General features: G+C 36.0%; 4 protein-coding genes and 1 long non-coding RNA gene across 11 annotated transcripts; 1 reads left to right on the top strand and 4 right to left on the bottom strand.

The window, feature by feature from the left end:
* Positions 1 to 1,068: 1,068 nt before the first annotated feature.
* LOC104719590 (small ribosomal subunit protein uS4y) lies at positions 1,069 to 2,742 on the bottom strand. The gene is made up of 3 exons (XM_010437534.2): positions 2,602 to 2,742; positions 1,865 to 2,246; positions 1,069 to 1,511 (listed from the first exon to the last, which is right to left on the bottom strand). The coding sequence occupies exons 1-3, from the start codon at positions 2,627 to 2,629 to the stop codon at positions 1,328 to 1,330; spliced, it is 594 nt and encodes a 197-aa protein (XP_010435836.1). The 5' UTR covers positions 2,630 to 2,742; the 3' UTR covers positions 1,069 to 1,327.
* Positions 2,743 to 3,155: 413 nt separating this feature from the next.
* LOC104719591 (DExH-box ATP-dependent RNA helicase DExH18, mitochondrial-like) lies at positions 3,156 to 6,122 on the bottom strand. 2 transcript variants are annotated; one of them, XM_010437536.3, is made up of 3 exons: positions 6,033 to 6,122; positions 3,551 to 5,934; positions 3,156 to 3,459 (listed from the first exon to the last, which is right to left on the bottom strand). In XM_010437536.3, the coding sequence occupies exons 2-3, from the start codon at positions 5,863 to 5,865 to the stop codon at positions 3,414 to 3,416; spliced, it is 2,361 nt and encodes a 786-aa protein (XP_010435838.2). In that variant the 5' UTR covers positions 5,866 to 5,934; positions 6,033 to 6,122; the 3' UTR covers positions 3,156 to 3,413. The 2 variants fall into 2 exon arrangements, with proteins under 2 accessions (XP_010435838.2, XP_087325312.1); XM_087469186.1 differs by having other exon boundaries at positions 3,551 to 6,118.
* A 755-nt stretch (positions 6,123 to 6,877) lies between these two features.
* LOC104719592 (protease Do-like 8, chloroplastic) lies at positions 6,878 to 10,203 on the bottom strand. 6 transcript variants are annotated; one of them, XM_010437537.3, is made up of 13 exons: positions 9,932 to 10,203; positions 9,414 to 9,541; positions 8,925 to 9,010; positions 8,743 to 8,841; positions 8,585 to 8,651; positions 8,401 to 8,476; positions 8,246 to 8,312; positions 7,948 to 8,165; positions 7,793 to 7,860; positions 7,644 to 7,723; positions 7,452 to 7,538; positions 7,251 to 7,358; positions 6,878 to 7,144 (listed from the first exon to the last, which is right to left on the bottom strand). In XM_010437537.3, exons 1-13 carry the CDS (start codon positions 10,081 to 10,083, stop codon positions 7,016 to 7,018), a joined length of 1,365 nt encoding a protein of 454 aa, XP_010435839.1. In that variant the 5' UTR covers positions 10,084 to 10,203; the 3' UTR covers positions 6,878 to 7,015. The 6 variants fall into 6 exon arrangements, with proteins under 6 accessions (XP_010435839.1, XP_010435840.1, XP_087325187.1 ...); XM_010437538.3 differs by having other exon boundaries at positions 8,970 to 9,010; positions 9,932 to 10,181; XM_087469061.1 differs by having other exon boundaries at positions 9,425 to 9,541; positions 9,932 to 10,181.
* A 744-nt stretch (positions 10,204 to 10,947) lies between these two features.
* Positions 10,948 to 12,402, top strand: LOC147937309 (uncharacterized). The gene is made up of 3 exons (XR_015567786.1): positions 10,948 to 11,019; positions 11,130 to 11,996; positions 12,072 to 12,402. It is a non-coding gene; the product is annotated as an uncharacterized LOC147937309 (long non-coding RNA).
* A 332-nt stretch (positions 12,403 to 12,734) lies between these two features.
* LOC104719594 (paired amphipathic helix protein Sin3-like 3) lies at positions 12,735 to 13,849 on the bottom strand. The gene is made up of 3 exons (XM_010437539.3): positions 13,702 to 13,849; positions 13,190 to 13,342; positions 12,735 to 13,097 (listed from the first exon to the last, which is right to left on the bottom strand). Exons 1-3 carry the CDS (start codon positions 13,722 to 13,724, stop codon positions 12,872 to 12,874), a joined length of 402 nt encoding a protein of 133 aa, XP_010435841.2. The 5' UTR covers positions 13,725 to 13,849; the 3' UTR covers positions 12,735 to 12,871.
* Positions 13,850 to 20,051: the final 6,202 nt, after the last annotated feature.

Here is a 20,051-nt window from a genome sequence, read left to right as displayed (position 1 = left end):
GGAGGATTAGCATGCGATCATTAAAAGCCCAAGGACCTCTACGGAGAACCAATTCCAATTCACCCTTGGTAGGAAAGATGAATTGGAAATTATTCCCACCCACCATACATCCCTGAACAAAACCAGCCTGACCCCAAATTCTGGGCATAGATGCAATGATTGATCGAATGTTCTGACGGCGCGACATAACAGGACGACCGATTAGGATGAACCGATTCTCCGCCGCGGCATTGGCCACAACATCTTCCGGAATTGCTAATGGCGCTTCATCACCACCCAAACTGATATCTTTATCTGAAATTATTTTAGACTTTTATAAAAGATAAATTTTTAACTTCTTATGAACGAACACCTACATCATTTTCGCATACTGGTCCTTAATTTTGAGTTATTTCCAAGTTTAATTGCATTTTTCTTTTTTTATTCTTGTTTGAATTCTAGTTGTGTTTTTTTTTTGAATATCTATTTCTAAGTAAAAACCCGCACTTATGTCAAGTTATTATGAGTAAAATTATTATTTAGTATCTAAAATTTGTTTGTTTAAAATAAAATATGTAACTAAAATTTTTTCTTTTTTATTTTATTTAAATTTGAGTTTATTTTTATGTTAAAATATGTTTTACCTGTGAAATATTTAAACGTTTTTATAAAATGTAACCTTTTATGGAAATATGATTTTTTTGTATAACATTCATATCTTTTTATGTTTCACATTATTATTTACATAAATAATTTTTTGTTTTGTTTTTAAAACGTTTTTACTGAAAAAGAAACATTTTAATGTTGGTAACAACTTATTACTAACCTACATGTATATCTTCATATTTTTGTAAACTAGAGAAACTCGAAGGAAGTTTTCTCTTCTTATTCTTATTCATTATGTTCGATAATCATACATATATATATAGTGAAAAGACAATGCTCAAATACATTAGTACTAAACCGACTTAGACTAAGAGGAAGTGGCTGATGGACCTTATAGTCTTGAACGTATATGGCCATGAAAATCCACCCTCCGTGTTTTACAACACGTATAATTATAACCAAGCTTTTTGCTTTGTAAGCAAAGATACCGGACATAATACTCACTACTATATAAGAAGGATGATCCGAAAGTGATATGGTTCAAGAACACAATGGTCCACTACATAAAAAGTAAAAACCATATTGCATCACCAAACCAACACACTTCACTATTTCTACTAGTCAAGAAACTAACAAACCAAAGATCTCACAATAGGTAACAGGACCAAAATATTATTAACTAAAAGCATATTGGTATTTTAGGTGGTCGTTTATCTTTAAGGGTTTTAGGGGTTTGGTACTTTCACTCTTCATCATCCTCATCTCCATCACCACCAGAAGCTTTCTTGGCCCCGGCTTTCTCGTTCCTTCTCTTCACTCTTCCAGGTCGACCACCACCGAAAGGACTGGTCAGAGAAAAGTCTACGTGTTTCTGCGACTCTACTCTCACCATGAACGATGGAATGTTCACAAGTTGCCTCCCAACCCTAAACCGAATCGAAAATAGAATTAGGTCAAGAATCAGCTTTTGTAACAATTGACTTCATCTTTAGCCGTAAGTGATACGAAATTAGAATGATCCACCCAAGACTATACCCGAGTTAAGCAAGACACAAAACCTATAAACCTCAACACAATTGAGTTTGATAGGAGCAGTTAACTAAACGTTGTTCCCAAGATCATACTAACTCAAAAGACATCACCTATACGCTTAACACAAATGAGTTCATTTCGAGCCGTGAACTGTGACAAATTAGAAGTATCAACCCGGTTAAAAACCACATTTTACAAAAAACACTATTCCCAAGATTGTACCAATTCCAAAGGAACGATTTTTTACCTGATGTGCCTCTGTCGGATAAGAACACGGGCATGGTGAATGGACTTGGCCATACCAGACTTGAAGACAATAGTTTGGAGACGACGTTCAAGGAAATTCTCAACAGTCAAAGCAAGAACGTAGTCAAGCTTGTTCTGGCTTTCATCAAGAAGACCATATCGGTTCATTCTCCTAAGTAGAGCTTCACCTTCAAAGATACGACGAGGGTTCTTCTCATCAAGAGTTAAAAGTTCCCTCGCAGCGTTACGGATACGGCTAAGTGCATACTGAACCCTCCAAAGCTCTCTCTTGCAACGAAGACCGTATTCTCCGACAAGCTTCAACTCGGCGTCGAGACGCTCTTTCTCGTAAGGACGCCGTGGCTTCTTGAACGTTTTGCCATCTATTTAAAAAAAAAAAAATCAAATCTTTAAAATATCACATGCAAAGAAGAACAACAAAACAGAGTACAAATAAAAACCCAATTTTTCACACATAAGAAGCAGAGCAGAGTTGAAATTTCACATCAAAATTACAATACACTACAAATATTTTGCAAGTCTCGAAAATTTTAATGATCATTTTTGAATAGTACAGAGAAATTAAACGAATAATAGAAGCAATCACAGGAAAAAACTAAACTTTATTAAGTAAAATTTGAGGAAGAAAAACAGAGCAGCATGGGGAAAGAACCGATTTTAGAAAATACAAAAAGGGGAAAACATAAGAAAATAAAAGATAGAGAGTTGAGAGCTCACAGTTGCGGTAGAATCTGACGTTTACCATAGCTGCTGCTGCTCAAAACAAAAAAGAGTTGATCGCGACGAAGAAGAAGAAGAAGAGCTTTTTATACACAACTATGAAAAAAAAAACTAAAGCGGCTCTAGTCTCAATGACTCATTTTTATTTTGTTTGTTTTGGGCTTTAAAACATTTGGATTGGTTTTTTTTTCTTTTGCAAAATTCATATTATCATTATTATTTTTGTTTTACAAAAATATGAAGAAAAAAGATTGTATTTTTTTGAGAAATACCCTTAGACAGCAGCATACCACTAAAGACTAAAAGTCTAGTAATGCTGGTGGGTTAACCTATATTTGAGTAAATTAATGTGTAAACAAATGCTACTTTTGATAGTTAACTTTTGATGTGGTAATTTGAACCTAGAATTGTCATTCTTAAATATCTCTTCTTACTTTTTATATACCATTCAAAATATATCCCATTTGTAATTTATATATGAACATAAAAGAAACAAATACCAAACACAATTATCTATTAATTGAACTCTCTTTGTAAAATAAGAAACAAAATCAGAAAAAAAAAGTTTATTGTGAAGAAATGTAACTTTCTAATGGTCTCTAATTTATTACACTTAATTTACATATGAGCAACATCTAGAAAATCTCGTTGATGACTCTTGTCTCTTCTGGATTCACAAGAAGATTCAATTTTTGGAAAGATTCAGACCAGTAAAAATCGAAAGAATGAAGAATCCATAGAACTTTTGCTTAACAATTACTATAACTAGTGGTTTAACCATTACTTGTCTCTGCAAAATCACTAAGAAACTACTTTATTGGAATTTCCTTCAAACCAAACTCTTCTTCTTTACGCCTGAAACAATACACAAAGCTTTCAGCAAAAAATCCACAATTATATCATAACATTTCTCAAAACACACAAAAAAGATCTAGCAAGTACTTACTTATGGACTAGCTTGATTAGTGAAGCTGGTCTTTCATATCCTCTACCTTCCTTGTTTTGACCTTTCACTTTCTCTTCTTTTGACTCCATCTTCCAAGAAGCTTTACTCAACGATTCACCTAACAACTCTGCAATATTTGTCGCCATTGCTTCAACCTTCTCCACAAATGGGAAGTTCTTCTCTTCAAATTGATTAGATAACCACAGATACGTAGACAATATTTGGTGTTTACTCTCTAAAGCCAATAGCTCGGTGTCGTTCTTCGCAGAACCCTTTGGCATCCCCATAGCAATATTAACCGGCATATCTAGGCTATATGTTGAAGCAAAGCGAAACAGATGGTACATCGCTTTCGGATTCCTGATATTAACCGGTGCAAAACAGAAGTTAAAGCGTTCTTCTAGAGACAATCCTGGTACCTTCTCCAACATGTTCGCTACTTTCTTCACATGATCATGACGGCACAGGAAGTAAGAACCATCGAGTTTGCAATGTTTTCCAAAATGCTTCAAGAGCGCAGAAAAGGCCATATCTGGAACTTGTGCAGCGAAAAGCTCAATCTGTTCAAAGAACGGGAAAAGCCCAACCTTTGTAACTTCATCAAATGGTTGTTGCAAACACTCAATTACATAGTTTAGATCTTCTGCGTGTAGCGTCGTTGTAAGCCCATCTGGATAACGGCTTCCTCTCCTTCCAGCTCTCCCTGCTATCTGTTTTACCTGTGATGCACCAACTGGAACCATCTTATCGCCGTTATACTTGCTCAAACTGTAAAAAACAACCCTTCTTATGTTAAGATTCAATCCCATTCCAACAGCATCACTTGCAACCAAAACATCATACTCGTTTTCTTGATCGTTAAACAGATTAGCTTGCTGTCTCCTCGTTTCAGGAGGCAATGCACCGTAAATAACACAGCATCGATGATTTGTATGTTTTTCAATAGCCATCTTAACTTCAAATATCTCTCTTCTAGAGAACGCAACAACACAATCCCCTGACTGAACATTTTTCAGATCTCCTAATAAGGTCTTAGCTTCTACGACTAACGGTTTGAACCTCTCGTAATGCTCTTCAACTAACTCGTCCCCTGTATCAGCACACATCTTACGCACAATATCCAAAACACTCGGGTCTCCACACAAATGAATCTCATCAGCTTTTAATCCAAGCAAAGCTTTTGTCCAAGCGTGACCTCTACTAGGATCCGCCATCATTTGTATTTCATCGATCACAGCCACTTCATATAACTCATCCGTAGAAACCATTTCAACCGTACAAGAAACATGCTTGGCAAACGGAACATGTTTTTTCTCTTGTCCAGTCAAGAGACTACAGTATATCCCTAGAACATTTACTTTATCGAAAACTTCCATGGCTAATAACCTAAGTGGGCTGCAATACAACCCGTTCTTAGCTTCCATAAACCGTTGCAAAGCATTGTACGTTTTGCCACTGTTGGTCGGTCCACAATGGTAAACGATTTTACGCTTCATAGCTCGAGCAAAAGGAAACCAAGTCGCGGGTTTCGTGAGGTCTGCAGTATCAACAATACTCTTAAAACGTTTGATCTCATCAGGGAACTCCTCAATACAGAATTCAACAAACACAGGGAACAAAAACTTAACAGCTTCATCTGTTGGCCCAACAGGAACAAGATCCTGAACAACCTCAATCCTACATTTCTCAAAGAAGAAGTCCCTAAACTTGCTAACAGCAGTTGGGAAAAACGATTTCCCAATATAGATCGCAAGAGCCTGATTCGCCGCCCAACCTGACTGTGCAAAATACCCGAAAATCTCATGTAAAGTATCCCATTCACTACGCTGAAGCTTAGAACGCACTTCACTTTCCCTAAGCTCTCTGTATAAATCCACAGGATCCTGATACCGATCGTTCAAAGCACGAGCAGCCTCGCTACTACTCTCAGAAACCGCTGAATCATTGATCAAGCATTCATCTACATCACTAAGTTCATTAACCACACCTTCCTCATCATAATCATCACTCTCAGAACCAGAACCAACACTTCTTCCACAATCTTCCATATCATCATTTCCCCCGTTACTATCCACTGTAGACGAAAAGCCCCTAACTTTACTAATCACAAAGCTCCCAAATCTGTAATCATTCCATGGAAGCCGAATCCGAACCGGATTCTCCGAACCAAACCGCCTCGTGGGCACATCAGAAACAGGATTACCAAGAAATCTAGATTCAGATTCTCTAAAAGAATGTAAATTTCGTGTGGACAACAGAACCCTAACCCTAGAAGTATATGCTCTACGCAAAACCCCAGCTACGCCTCTCGCCATGGTCACGAACTCGAATCCAAAACAAAAGAATTGAGATTTAACAATTTTGCAGTGTAGTAGTTTTGAACCCTGTTCGAGAAAAAAGTCGCCTCCTTTATCGTATTACTCCAAATGGGTTTGTTGGATTCAAAGGAGACTAAAAATAGTAAAACGGACTCGAAGCGTACCTTGAGAGAGGAAGAGAAGTGATGGTGGGCGTTTTAAAGCGAGAGATGTAAAACCCTACACCATTTTTATTCTACTCTGGTAACAAGACTAGTTTATAACTTTATATAGTGGTATTTATTTCCACGAAATAATTATTTAATTTTATTTATAATAATGTTTGATTTTAGTGATATTTAATTTAATAATAAAATTATCTATTTTTAATTTTTAATATTTTTTATATTTAAGCGGTGATACAATTATTCTTAAAGTATTATAATTTTATTTGGATAAAATACTAAAATTATTAATTATAACTGTTTGTATATATATATTACTTTAAAAATATATATATATATATATATATTGAATTTTCAGTTTAGGAAATTTATAAATGTTAGAGAAAATTTGTTGTATATCATTTAAAATTTGAGAGATTCTAGCATCCATAAAAATAGTTTTGGATATTTAATGAGTTAAAACTTTAATGGGTAGAGTTTTTTTTGGAAAAATCGGAATGCATAGATGTTGTTAAGATTTTATAGCAATAAATGTAACAAATGTTGGTCAATTTAAGAAAGTTTAGTATTTGAATTTCTCTACAATGTTATTTATGGAATTTCTTAAGGGGTTAATGTTGTAAAAAAATAATAATAATAATTAAAACTTAAAAGGCATAAACCAAAATGTACTTCAAAAATGTTAATATAGATATATATTTTTTTATGAATTCTAAGTTTTTATTAAGATGATGGTACATAAAAAAAGAAAAAAAAAATCTTATATCTTATATATTATTCACCAATGGAAATTTTCATATAGCCCAAGTTTTTTAATATCAGGTGATACATTTGGGAAAATTAAATATGGAAAAAAATTCATTGCAATATAGTTAAAATTTGGTTAGAAAAACATTTTAAAGATTCTTGATTTTTTTTTGTTCCCATTGGACATTACAGTTCAGAGAATTGATACAACAACGATGGTAATTTTTGCTATTCTCTCATGAGCTTTTCTCTTCCAGTGAGATCTGTAACTCCAAATCTTCATTTCCTCTCTTGATCTTAAGTTTCACCTTATCACCTACACTGTACTCATCCAATACCTTCATCAACTCTGCTTTGTTTTTCACCTGATTTAACCACAGAACAATCAGAAATAGGTTCTTCATTCCAAGAACAATGACAACAAAGGGACAAAACAACCAAAACTTGAGAATAGAGGTTCGTCGGGCTTACGGGTTTGTCATCAACTGCAACAATGACATCTCCAAGCACTATATTACCAGCAAAACCCCGAGATGTTGGATGCAAGCCTGCTTTTTCTGCTAGACTATTTCCCGGTACCTGTTTTTGCATGAAAAAAACGGCTCTTGTAATCATAGTCATCAAACAAATTAACGGGTTTCGAGGTTTCAGAGTACGAAGTGTTTTACATACCTGAAGGACAAGGGCTCCATTACGAACATTGAGTTGATTAGCTACTGGATCAGGGGCTAACTCTATGTTAATACCAGCTCGAAGGACCTGTAGTTTTTGGATATAGTAACAACATTACAAAAAATTCTAAATATGGAAGGCGAAAGAAAGCCAGATTAAGAAAACAGAACAATGGATTGTATTCATGCTTACCTTACTGAACTGGATTAGTTGAGGAACAATCTTCAATACAGTTGATGACGGAATTGCAAACCCGACACCAGCAGATGTTCCTGTTTGAAGTCAGGATTAAATATTATAATGGAATTCTTACATGATTCTGTGAGTCAAAGATAAATCACCTGTCTGTGTGAATATGGCTGTGTTGATCCCAATTAAGTTCCCTTTTGAATCAAGCAGAGGACCTCCACTGCAAAATTCAATGAAGAAAGATCCATTAAAACCCACATAGAAAATGTAACTATTCCCCTCTTTTTGTATGTTTCTGTAGACGTACCTATTCCCCGGGTTGATGGCTGCATCAGTTTGAATTCCACCACCAATGGTAACTCCTGTTTGACTAAAAATGTCACGGTTGAGACCGCTGATGACCCCAACCGTAAGGGTGTGGTCAAAACCAAAGGGGTTTCCAATTGCTAAACACTGCTGCCCAACTTTTAGAGAATTTGACTGTCCAACTTTAATCGGTTTCAGGAGTATTTCAGGGGCTTCTACCTGAGTTTTTATGGTAAAATCAATATAAGCAGTTGATTCTTTTTAACTTTCGTCGACAAATATTACAACATAGAGTATACCTTCAAGACAGCAAGATCTTTAGCACGATCAGCACCTACAAGTTTTCCTTCAAAATTCTTCTGTACCCTTCAAGATTTTCACAAACGAGCAGAGATGAGAATAACTAAAGACTACAAACGGCTGAAATAATTCATCCCCCCAGAACAAATCTCACCCATCAGATGCTAGAATATTCACACGACCAACAACATCCCCGGGGCTAGGATTTCTTGAAAGGGCATTGCCAATAACTGTTCAGCAGAAGATACAGCTAAACTTACAATATTATCATTTATCTACAATCCGAGCCCATCTCAAGCACTTGAACACTTAATCACAGTTCATTCAAATCATCTTACCGTGATAATTGGTCACAATGTATCCCTCTCCATTCCAGACTACTCCAGAGCCATTTCCTTCGGGTATCTAAGATTACATTGTGAGTGAAATTGTATGTCAAAAACAATCGATAACAACATGAATCAGGGATACTCTTTAAGTACTGAGAAAACAGTACCTCAACCACACCCGTCATTTTGAGCTGAGGTCGTAATGTCACATCAAATATGTTGACAACGGAATAAGTATTCTTCTCAAACAATTGGACAATTCTCCCCTGACACAGAGAAAAAGATAAGAAGAATCTTAATATAACCATCAAAACCTGAAACTTCCATTACAGTTATCAAAGAAACAAACCTCAGTAGGGAAAAGAGGTCCAGCTGGGAAAACAGGTGGACTTACATCTTCAACTGTCGTAACGGATGGATCACCAAGAGCTAAGGCTGAAGTAATTCACCACAGAGCATAGTCAACAATCAAATTATATCACTGTGAATCAATGAAAACAATCTCACTATAAGCAAAAAACTTAAAGTGTTATGAAAAGGCTAAGATTAGATCATGATGATTCATGTTATCTCCTAGTGCAACAAATCCTGTTAACTGCTTTGATATTGGAAAAAAAAGGTTTCTTTTTGGTAGTTCTAGTTCAAGGAGCTTCTGAAATCTAACACGGCTATTGCAAAATCCTTTCGACTAAGAACTCTGGATCATAACTAGCTAGGAACTACAACGCTCTCATTGTGACAATTAAGCTTCTTATACAAAATTTGCCTCATCGAATTGTTGAAAACAAAGAGTTAGAAGAAAAAAGGAAAAAAAAAAAAAGCTGAACTAGGTGCAGACCTGATGAGTACCTTGAAGGATTATAGCACAAATTCATGAAAAAACTTGTCAACAAGATACGTCTTGTCGTCGAAGGGACACTTTTCACAGCTAACTCATGCAAATTCGACTTCCAATCTCGAGTTACCCTAAAGAAAACAAAGCAGCCAAAAAGCTAACATAAACATCAAAATTCCAACGAAATCAACAAATCTTACATTTAACAAAATGGCTGATACAAAGTTCGAAACTGAGAGTTTACCCCCATAGCTTTACATTTACCAACAAAATTACCAGTTTTGACATAAACACAAATTGAAAAGATTGTCCCAAAAGTTATCTCTATGGTGATTTCTCATTACCATCTTTGAAAACAATTCATAACACTAAAACAGAGTATCAGACATAACATCATCATTCTTAATAACACACTCAGTAACCTAAGAACCGTTGTGAACAAAAAAAAGTCATAATCTTTGAGGAACCCAAATCAAAACGAATAATTTTGGTGACAAATGTAAGAAACTCAAATGGCTTACTTGACTAAAGAAACGGGTCGGTCTGAAAGGACGTCGCCTTGGGAAATTCTGGAACAGGCGGAGGAAAGAAGTTGTCGTCGACCCACAAACTCATTCTCAGTTGAATTGATCGGATTAGGTTTCAAAGAGAAAGATGCTATTACCTGCTGCATCTTTCTTTACTACCTAAGCAACAATTCTCAGGGAAACTCTGACACCAATCGATATGGGCAAGCTAAACCTGGATAATTTGTTTTTCTTTTGTGTAGCTGAGGAAGAAGGAGATACTGAAATACCGTAAATACCCCTCCTTAGTAATTATTAAAAATGTCTTTCTTTCGGCCCAATTTGTTATTTTGTATTTAGTAATTGTATTATTATTTTAGCGTAATTTCTTCTTTATTTTATAAACCAAAATACATTTTCACGATTATAGTAATATCAACTAATATTTGAAGTTATTAAGAAAAATAAACTTTTCTTTTCTTCTTTAGCTTGAAGTGACATTGTAGATGGAGAGCTAAATTATTTTGATTATTCTGTTATAGGATGATTATCTACTTGTTAAAATTACTATAAACCATAATCAATTACAAAAAACTTATTTTAAAAGATAAATAAAGGAAACCCCATTTACATTTATTAAATAAAATGGTAAAATAAGTAGAGAAATTTCTTTAAATACCATTAAAAAGTTTTTTTTTCCAAAAATACCACATTTTAGTTTTTTTTTCCCAAAAATATCACAAATTTTTTTTTTCCAAAATTACAACAACTTTTTTTTAGGTTTGGGTTGACACATTTAGTATTTAGAATTTAGGAATTAGTTTTTAGTATTAGAACTTTAATTAAATTATGTGGTATTTTTGGAAAAATTTACATTTTAGTGGTATTTTTGAAAAAAAAAACTAAATTGTGGTATCTTTCAGATAAAAACTTAGTTTAGTCGTATTTATTAGTAAATTATGTCATTATGTGGATGGAATCCTTATAAAGTGAAACCTCTCACTCGGCTAGAGGATCTATTATTATTCTCTTCCACCGACCACAAAAACCAAGGCACGAGATAGAAAACCCCTAAAACAAGAAGCCATTTCTTGGAGACGAAGGTAAGTTACCTTAGGTAACCTCCGATCTCCGCTTCTCTCTTTAGATTGTCCTCCACAGTAATCGAATTCCAATTTTACTTGTGAGTTCTGAAAATTTTGGTTGAATACAGATACTCAGAAACCCTAAATCATTAAGGTGCATTATCTAAATCTATGGCCTCCGTGTCTTCGCCGGCGCCGGAGTCTTCCACGGCTGCAACTACGCCAGAGATTTATCAACTGGCGATTTCACTACCTCCTGGTTTCTTCTTCCAACCCAGTCCTGAGGATCTACCTAAAAGGGAAAGTGTCGAACGAGGATTTTACTGATGCAATTGCGGAGGTGGATATCTACAAGTACGAAGCCTGGGATCTACCAGGTTTGGTTTTCGATTTCTTTCTGTTTCTTGAACTGATTTTGGTAAACTTTGGTAGTGTTTTGGTAGTAAGTAATCAACTAGAGTCGTTAAGGTTTTAGATTGTGTTTGAACTAATCTGCACAAATAAGAATCTTGAATTGATGTATCTCGTTTACGCTTCTTAATTATAAACTCAGTTTCTATTAGTTGCTGTGTGTAACAACTCTTGTAATTAATGATCATTCACGTTATTAAGTTATAACAATCTCTTACTTCTCATACAATTACAATCTCTCTGGGCATTCAAAGCTCAAGTCCACCACGAATGTATGGTTTTTCTTTACTCCGGCGAGGAAGTATAACCGCGGTCCTAGAACAAAACGGGTGACTCCACATGGGAGGTGGAGAGTGAAGCTAAAAGAAGGTGGTGGCTCTAAGAAGAAAGAGTTTAAAGATCAAAACAGTGATCTCAGCGGGACAATGAAGCCATTCAATTTCTACACTAGGAATATTGACAAAAAGGAAAAGCTTACTTCATGGAGCATGGAAGAGTATCGCTTGGATAACTTTGACACTTTTTCCTTGTGCAAGTTGTTTCAGAGGAAGAAGGAGGACGAGGAACCCAATCCGGCCATCATGGTACAGACCTTATTTACTGCTTTTTTTTACTTCCAAATTCTTCTCCCGTTTTAATTTGTCAGTACGTTTTCCTAGGTTGAGCAGCCGACAGAGATAGCTCAGAACAATGTCCAACAAGAAGGTCGAGACAATACGCTACATGACACCTCATCATCTTCCTCAGATGACGATGCCGCCACTGCATTGCTCATGATCCCACAAGCCCGCACATAGTGATGAAGAGAAAGAAAGGAGAAACAATAAATCCTAATTTGTCTGCAAATTACCTGCACATGGTTTTTTTTTTTTTTTTTTGGTGTAAATTTTCCAATACGCTACATGTCTGCTTTATTAGTTTAAGTGCATATCAAACAAAAGTACAATCAATGAAGATTGGGATTATAACCCTTTAAAGGGTACACTAAAACATCACGTAATTAGTAAGATTTTAAATGCTCTCTCTTTTGTCACAGTAAACCTGAATCCCTTAAACATCTTGGCCATCGTATCTGCAAATAGTTGATTCAGTAGATATGATTGCATTCTTGTGGCAATTTGGAATTCAAGACTCGATCACACCAGCATACACCTTCATAAGAAAGAATTAAGACAGTGAGAGAATCTTTAAGATCCAATGGTATAGTGTGTGGTCAGAATATGTGCTGAGGTGAGCTTTGGTCCGCACAGGAAGGTGAGATCAGAAAACTTAACACTAGTTTTCAAGATCGACAAAGTAGAGGCTGTAGAGCAGTGCATATATAAGGAGACCCACATTGCAGGTAAGTGATTGTGTATTGTTTTGTTTTCGAGGGGAACTAAACTCTCGTCAATATAGAATCAAAAAAAAATAATCCATATAAGAGTTCTAGCAACCGATCAAGAAATAGAATAGTTTATTACAGGTCCGTGTTCCCATCTTCTAAGTTGATCTTCACAATCTGCCTTATGGTCTGGTTTACAGTAGTATCCTTGTAGTAAGGTGCTTCATCGGGTGATAGATTGTCATCCTCGTCGACTTTTACCTTATCTTGTTCTGGCAAGAAAACGTTGAAACCAATAATCAACTTGTTATGTCCTTGAAGCAACTCATTAGCCTTCAAAAGCATAGCATCTATGTCGATCCTGCAAGAAAACAGAATTCGACATTCGATTTTTATTATCAAATCTTATTGTAACAAATTTTTACTGTGAGAGATATCTAAATATATCCCAACCTGCCATCCTTGAAATCTATCATGAGCTGACGGAATGTCGCATACTTTCCTACACTGTCAGCAAACTCTCTCTTGACTTGTTTCAGAAATCTCTTGGCATCCTCTTTTGTCAAGTTGGGTTTAGCAGCAACAACAGCTCCTCCGACTCCAACCCTAAGAGTTTATTCAAAACCTTTTTAAGTGTATATAATAGTACTGTTGCAATAACCTGAAATCTAACATACATTTTTGGAAAAGTATGAAATCAAACAGCAAGAGACTATCACGTGAAATCGCAATCGGCCACAAATAGAAAACATCTCTCAGTCTTAGCAGGCAGCAACAAAAACAATAACCAAAATCCAATACAATTACAGTCTCAGGATGTATTATCAATGAGGTATGACACCGCAGTTTACAATTACAGTTTCGATTATAAACCCCACGCATCACAGACACAAGAAATTGCGTTATATAATAAAAGCATACATATATGCTAAAAAAATACTGAAGTCAAAAATCCAAAAACTCACGTCTGAGGGGTAAGCGCCATCATATATACAGGGAAAGCAGAGAAATTGGAGAAGAGTTTAGACACAATCGAGCAATATAGACGAGGAAGAATTGTGGAGGAGAAGATCTCTCTCTCTCGTGAACCCTAATAATCTCAAAAGGAAAAGCAAAATTTTTCGAAACTATTTTTTTTTGTCTTGTACTAGCTGGTTGTTTTGGTTTGGTTTGGGTGGGATGTCGATTGGTTCTGGTTAAGGGCCGGTTTAGATTTGTTATTGTAGTGGTTTCATTATTGGTGGAAGGAGAATTTTGACTAATGCACGTTCCGTTGAGCATCATACTCAAAGTTAAACTGATCAAGAAGCGTGGCTCTGATGGCCACACTGGAACTGACTGCGACATTGGTATTGGTATGCATCTATTTTTAATTTGTTCTTATTAGACTATTTTTAGTGTAGTTTGAGTTGCAATTAATGGAAGTTAATAAGTAGAAATTATTAATGTAACAATAAATCCTTGTTATGTTTGTTATTATTAGTCTGCCATATGGCAAATGTGAATGTAGTCAGAATTGGCTTTGTTGACAGTTACGGATGATGAGTTTTTTTTGGGAAGGAGTATGTATCTCCTGTGGAGTTTGGAGATTTACCACCGTTGCAAGATGTTGTTACTCTAGTATGGAGATAGTGTCGTCTTGTCTATACGGATCGACTGAGGTTTTCATTCAAGATGACAAACAAAGAATGATAAAATACACCAGGTTAATTAAGTCTTTCCACATGTGCTACTTTTTGTCATATATGTACATGTTTTTCTATGTTTTCTATCCTTTGGATTGAAACCTGACTTGCGTAAGTCAAAGGGGAATCTCATCAAATGGTGGAAAATAAGAATTGAGCCAACTGCCTTAGCTTTTTCTACGGGGTAATAATTCGAGTGAGGTGCATATATTGCTAATGATGGAACTGTTAGTAAATTCTTACTTATTAGAATTCATGGAACCATTTATGAGTGAGCTTATATCTTAGACGATCATGGCTATATATAGCATTCTTGTTTGTATTTTCTTGATTTCAGTTCCGTTTAGGCATGAAGAACGAATGGGGCTTTAGCTATCTTTATATTTCAAAATACTAGAGTTCAACAGAGAACTTGCAACCCACAAGAGACTTAAACCTACATACGTATGTAACAACCTCCTTCTTATTAGTTCTTACTTCATCGTCGTTGCTGGATTTGTATATTTACACCTGTCTCTGTTTCAATCAATTGGTTGTCACTCCTTTCTCATTGATATGTTTTCTTGTAGAAGAATTTGGATTTGATGCAGCTGTAAAAGTCGAGAAACATTTTTAGAGGGTTAATAAATGGGTTATTTACTTAATTTACAAAAACCAACAAAGAAAATACTCATTTGCTAAAGTGAACCTTCTATTTCACTTAGACGGTTCCATCTACAAATAAAAATACTGATTTGATAAAGTGAACCTTCTGTCTCACTTAGAAGGTTCGATCTACAAATAAAAATACTGATTTGGTAAAGTGAACCTTCTATCTCACTTAGAGGGTTCGATCTACAAATAAAATATTAATTTGGTAAAAAAACCTTCTCTCTTAGAGGGTTCGATCTATAGTTAAAAAATTCTGATTTGGTAAAGTGAACCTTCTACCTCACTTAGAGGGTTCGATGTTCTTTTCCATCGACTTAGGAATATTTTTAAATTAGAAGTATTTTTTCTCTACCTTTCGAAGCGAAAACGGGAACGAAGAAAGAAGCCATTTCTTGGAGACGAAGGTAGTCTCCAATCTCAGCTTCTCTCTTTACGTTATCCCGTCATAGAGTAAATCTAAATCCATTTTCATTTAACTCTTCCGAAATCTTGGTTTCATACATATATAAATCCAGTTTCGTTTTAACTCTTGCAGAAATCTTGTTTCAAACAGATATACTAAGAAACCCTAAAGGCAAGTAGCGGATTTCTGGAATCTATGGCCGCCGTTTCTACGTCGGCGCCGGAGTCTTCCACGGTTTCTACGGCACTGATAACTTCTTTGTTGCTTCCTAGAGGCTTCGTATTGTTAGAATGTGATCAAGTCTTCATTTTATTATTTTAGAAGAGTCTTATATTATATAGTTAAGTAAATGATTTGTGTTATGTATAAACTATTTGTATCACACAGCGAAGAGATACAAATAGGATAGTTAACTACAAAACAGTTACACATGTATGTGTGTGTGTCTCCACATTGGGTTGTCTTCTAGAGACGTGTCCCTTAGTCAAAGTGTGTCATGTAAACCTATAAATACAGTTTATATATCTAATAAAAGTGTGTGGTTTTCGTCTACAAGAATCGAGTATTATAATAACGAAGAATACATTGAGTGTACAACAAAAACAGAGAGAGAGACAAAAAACAGAGTCACATCTGTTGTTGTCCGATCCTAAACACTTTGAGAGTTCAAAGTTCTACATGGTATCAGAGCCATGGAGACAACAGTGCAGCAAGTTATTCCGATCTTCAATGGTGAATCATACGGTTTTTGGAAAATCAAAATGATTACCATTTTGAAGACACGGAAGTTGTGGGAGATTGTCGAAAACGGAATCACAGTGAGTTCAACTTCTGAAAACGCTACACTGGCATCGATCAAAGAGAGAGAAGATCAATTTATGAAAGACATATTGGCTCTCCAAATCTTTCAAAGTGCAGTTTCATAATCTATTTTTCCGAGAATTGCTCCCGCATCGACCGCAAGAGAGGCTTCAAACGCTTTAGAAATGGAGTTCCAAGGAAGTGCACAAGTGAAGATGATTAATCTTCAGACCTTAAGAAGAGAGTATGAGAATTTGAAGATGGAGGAGGGTGAAACCATCAATGATTTCACAACTAAGTTGATTAATCTGAGTAATCAACTAAGAGTTCATGGAGAAGAGAAGTCTGATTACCAAATGGTTCAAAAGATTCTAATCTCCATACCACAACAATTCTACAGTATCGTTGGGTTACTTGAACAAACAAAAGACCTATCAACTCTTTCTATCACAGAATGGTTCAAAAGATTCTAATCTCCGTACCACAACAATTCTACAGTATCGTTGGGGTACTTGAACAAACAAAAGACCTATAAACTCTTTCTGTCACAGAATTGATAGGAACATCCGAGAAGATCGTATCAATGCGGGTGCGTTTTATGGAGAAAAGCTTGGCCCAAGGGGAGGAAACAAGCAAAACAAAATTCGCCATGGGAAGGCCAACATGTGGTGTGGCGTGTGTAAGAAAAACAATCACAATGAGGTAGATTGTTTCAGAAAGAAGAGTGAAAGCTTTTCACAAAGAGGTGCAAACAATGAAAGAAGATGCTATGTGTGCGACAAGCCAGGGCACATAGCCAGATATTGAAAACTTAGAAAAGGTGAAAGAGCACATCTAAGTATTGAAGAATCAGAAGAAGAAAATGAAGATGAGTGTCATATGCTCTTTAGTTCTGTTGAATAAAAAGAGATCTCAACAATTGGAGAAGAGACGTGGTTGGTAGATAGCGGATGCACCAACCACATGTCTAAAGATGTTGGACACTTTATCACCTTGGATCGCAGCAAGAAAATTACCATAAGGATTGGTAACGGTGGAAAGGTTGTGTCCGAAGGCAAAGGAGATATAAGAGTATTCACAAACAAAGGATGTCATGTCATCAAAGATGTATTTTACGTACCCAAACTAGCAAGAAATTTGTTTAGTGTCTCTCAAATGATATCCAACGGATATCGAGTCATCTTTGAAGACAACAAATGTGTGATTCAAGATTTAAAAGGAAGGAAGATCTTGGACATCAAGATGAAGGACAAAAGTTTTCCAATTCATTGGAAAAAATCAAGAGAAGAAGCGCATGTGGCTTTCGAGGAGAAAGAAGAACAAACAAGTCTTTGGCACAAGCGTTTTGGTCATGTGAATTATGACAAGATGGAGACAATGCAAACGCTAAAGAGTGTAGAAGATCTTCCAAAGTTTGAGGTAATAAAAAGCATATGTGAGGCTTGTGAGATGGGAAAACAATCAAGGAGGAGTTTCCCAAAGAAATCTCAAAGCAACACAAACAAAACCTTGGAGCTTATTCATTTGGACGTGTGTGGTCCAGTGCAAACAGAGTCAATAAATGGAAGCAAGTATTTTCTCACGTTTATTGACGACTTCTCAAGGATGACCTGGGTGTATTTCTTGAAAAACAAGAGTGAAGTGATCACAAAGTTCAAGATATTCAAGCCTTATAACCAATCGGAGAATCGGATCAAAAGGCTTAGAACATATGGAGGTGGTGAATTTATATCAAGAGAATTCATCAATCTATGTCAAGAAAGTGGCATACATCATGAGATAACAACTCCCTACTCTCCACAACAAAACGGTGTTGCGGAAAGAAGAAACCGAACACTTGTAGAGATGGCAAGATCAATGATCGAAGAGAAGAAGTTATCTAACAAGTTTTGGGCTGAAGCTATTGCAACATCAATGTACTTGCAAAACAGATTCCCATCTAAGTCACTGGAGAAAGGAGTTACACCAATAGAGATATGGAGTGGGAAGAAACCAAGAGTTGATCACTTGAAAGTTTTTGGGTGTGTATGTTACATACACATACCGGATGAGAAGAGAAGAAAGCTTGACACTAAAGCCAAACAAGGGATATTTGTAGGCTACAGTAACGAATCAAAAGGATATAGAGTGTTTTTGCTAAATGAAGAAAAGATCGAAGTGTCAAAAGATGTGACATTCGATGAGAAGAGAACATGGAGCCATGATGAAAAAGGAGAAAGAAAAGCGATTCTATCACAAGTCAAGATCAACTCACAAGAACAAGGAGGAGGAAATGATCGAAATGCTCAAATAGATCAAGTAAGTAACGCTTTCAATCAACTTCAAATTTCAAATACAGAAGAAGGAGAAGACTATGTTGGTCCATGAGGATTCAAATCAATCAACGATTTGATGGAACAAACAGATAAAGTTGAAGAGATGGCTCATATACATGAAATGTGTCTTATGATGGCTGAAGAACCTCAGGATTTGGAGGAAGCAATAAATGATGAGAGGTGGATAGAAATCATGAGAGAAGAATTGAGGATGATTGAAAAGAATAAGACGTGGCAAGTTGTGGAGAGACCAAGAGATAAAAATGTGATTAGTGTCAAATGGATCTTACGTTTGAAGACTAATGCAAGTGGAGAAGCAATCAAACACAAGGCGAGATTGGTGGCTAGAGGATTCACACAAGAATATGGTGTGGATTATCTTTAAACGTTTGCACCAGTTTCAAGATACAATACGATCAGAACGTTAATGGCGATTGCGGCTCAACACAAATGGAAACTCTTCCAAATGGACGTAAAGTCAGCGTTCCTAAATGGAGACTTGGAAGAGGAGATTTATGTAGAACAACCACCAGGTTTTGTAAAAGAATGAGAAGAAGGAAAGGTTCTTAAACTCTACAAGGCGCTCTATGGCTTAAAGCAAGCACCTAGAGCATGGTATGGGCGCATTGACGGTTATTTTATCAAGAATGACTTTATGTGAAGAAGATCTCAAAGGAGATATTGGTGGTTAGTCTATATGTTGATGACATCATAGTCACGAGAAGCAACATGGAAGAGATTGAAAGTTTCAAGGAGGAGATGAAGAATGAGTTTGAAATGACAGACTGGGGAGAACTAAGTTACTTTTTTGGCATGGAAGTGAATCAAAACGAAGAAGGCATTTTCTTATCACATGATTTTGAAGAAATTTGGAATGCAAGACTGTAAAAGTTTGTCAACACCATTAACTCCTCACTACAAGAAGAAGGAAGTCATAGATGAGAAAATTGAAGACGTTACAAAATATAGATTCATGATTGGAGGACTCTTGTATCTTTGTGCTTCAAGACCAGATATTATGCATGCAAGTTCTTACTTGTCTCGTTACATGGCATCTCCAACAGTGCAACATCTTCGAGAAGCAAAACGAGTACTTAGATATGTTAAAGGGACTTTGACATATGGGATTCAATTCAAACAAGTAGAAGAACCAGAGTTGGTGGGATCTTCTGATAGTGATTGGGGTGGTTCAGTTGAAGACAAGAAAAGTACTAGCGGCTATGTTTTCTCAATTGGATCGGGTGCATGCTGTTGGAATTCAAGCAAGCAAAAGACGGTTGCTCAATCAACCGCTGAAGCAGAATACATTGCGATTTTCTCCTCAGCAAATCAAGCAATATGGCTACAAAGACTGGTGAATGAGATCGGATTCAAGGCTGAAAAAGGTATAAGGGTCCTATGTGATAACAAATCTGCGATTGCTATAGGAAAAAATCTTGTTCAACATCGTCGAACAAAGC

The sequence above is a fragment of the Camelina sativa genome, chromosome 10 (assembly GCF_030686135.1).
Source record: "Camelina sativa cultivar CO46 ecotype springtype chromosome 10, ASM3068613v1".
NCBI classification, from domain to species: domain Eukaryota; kingdom Viridiplantae; phylum Streptophyta; class Magnoliopsida; order Brassicales; family Brassicaceae; genus Camelina; species Camelina sativa.
Note: the sequence above shows the minus strand (reverse complement) of the source record. Positions and strands in the feature narration are given on the sequence as shown.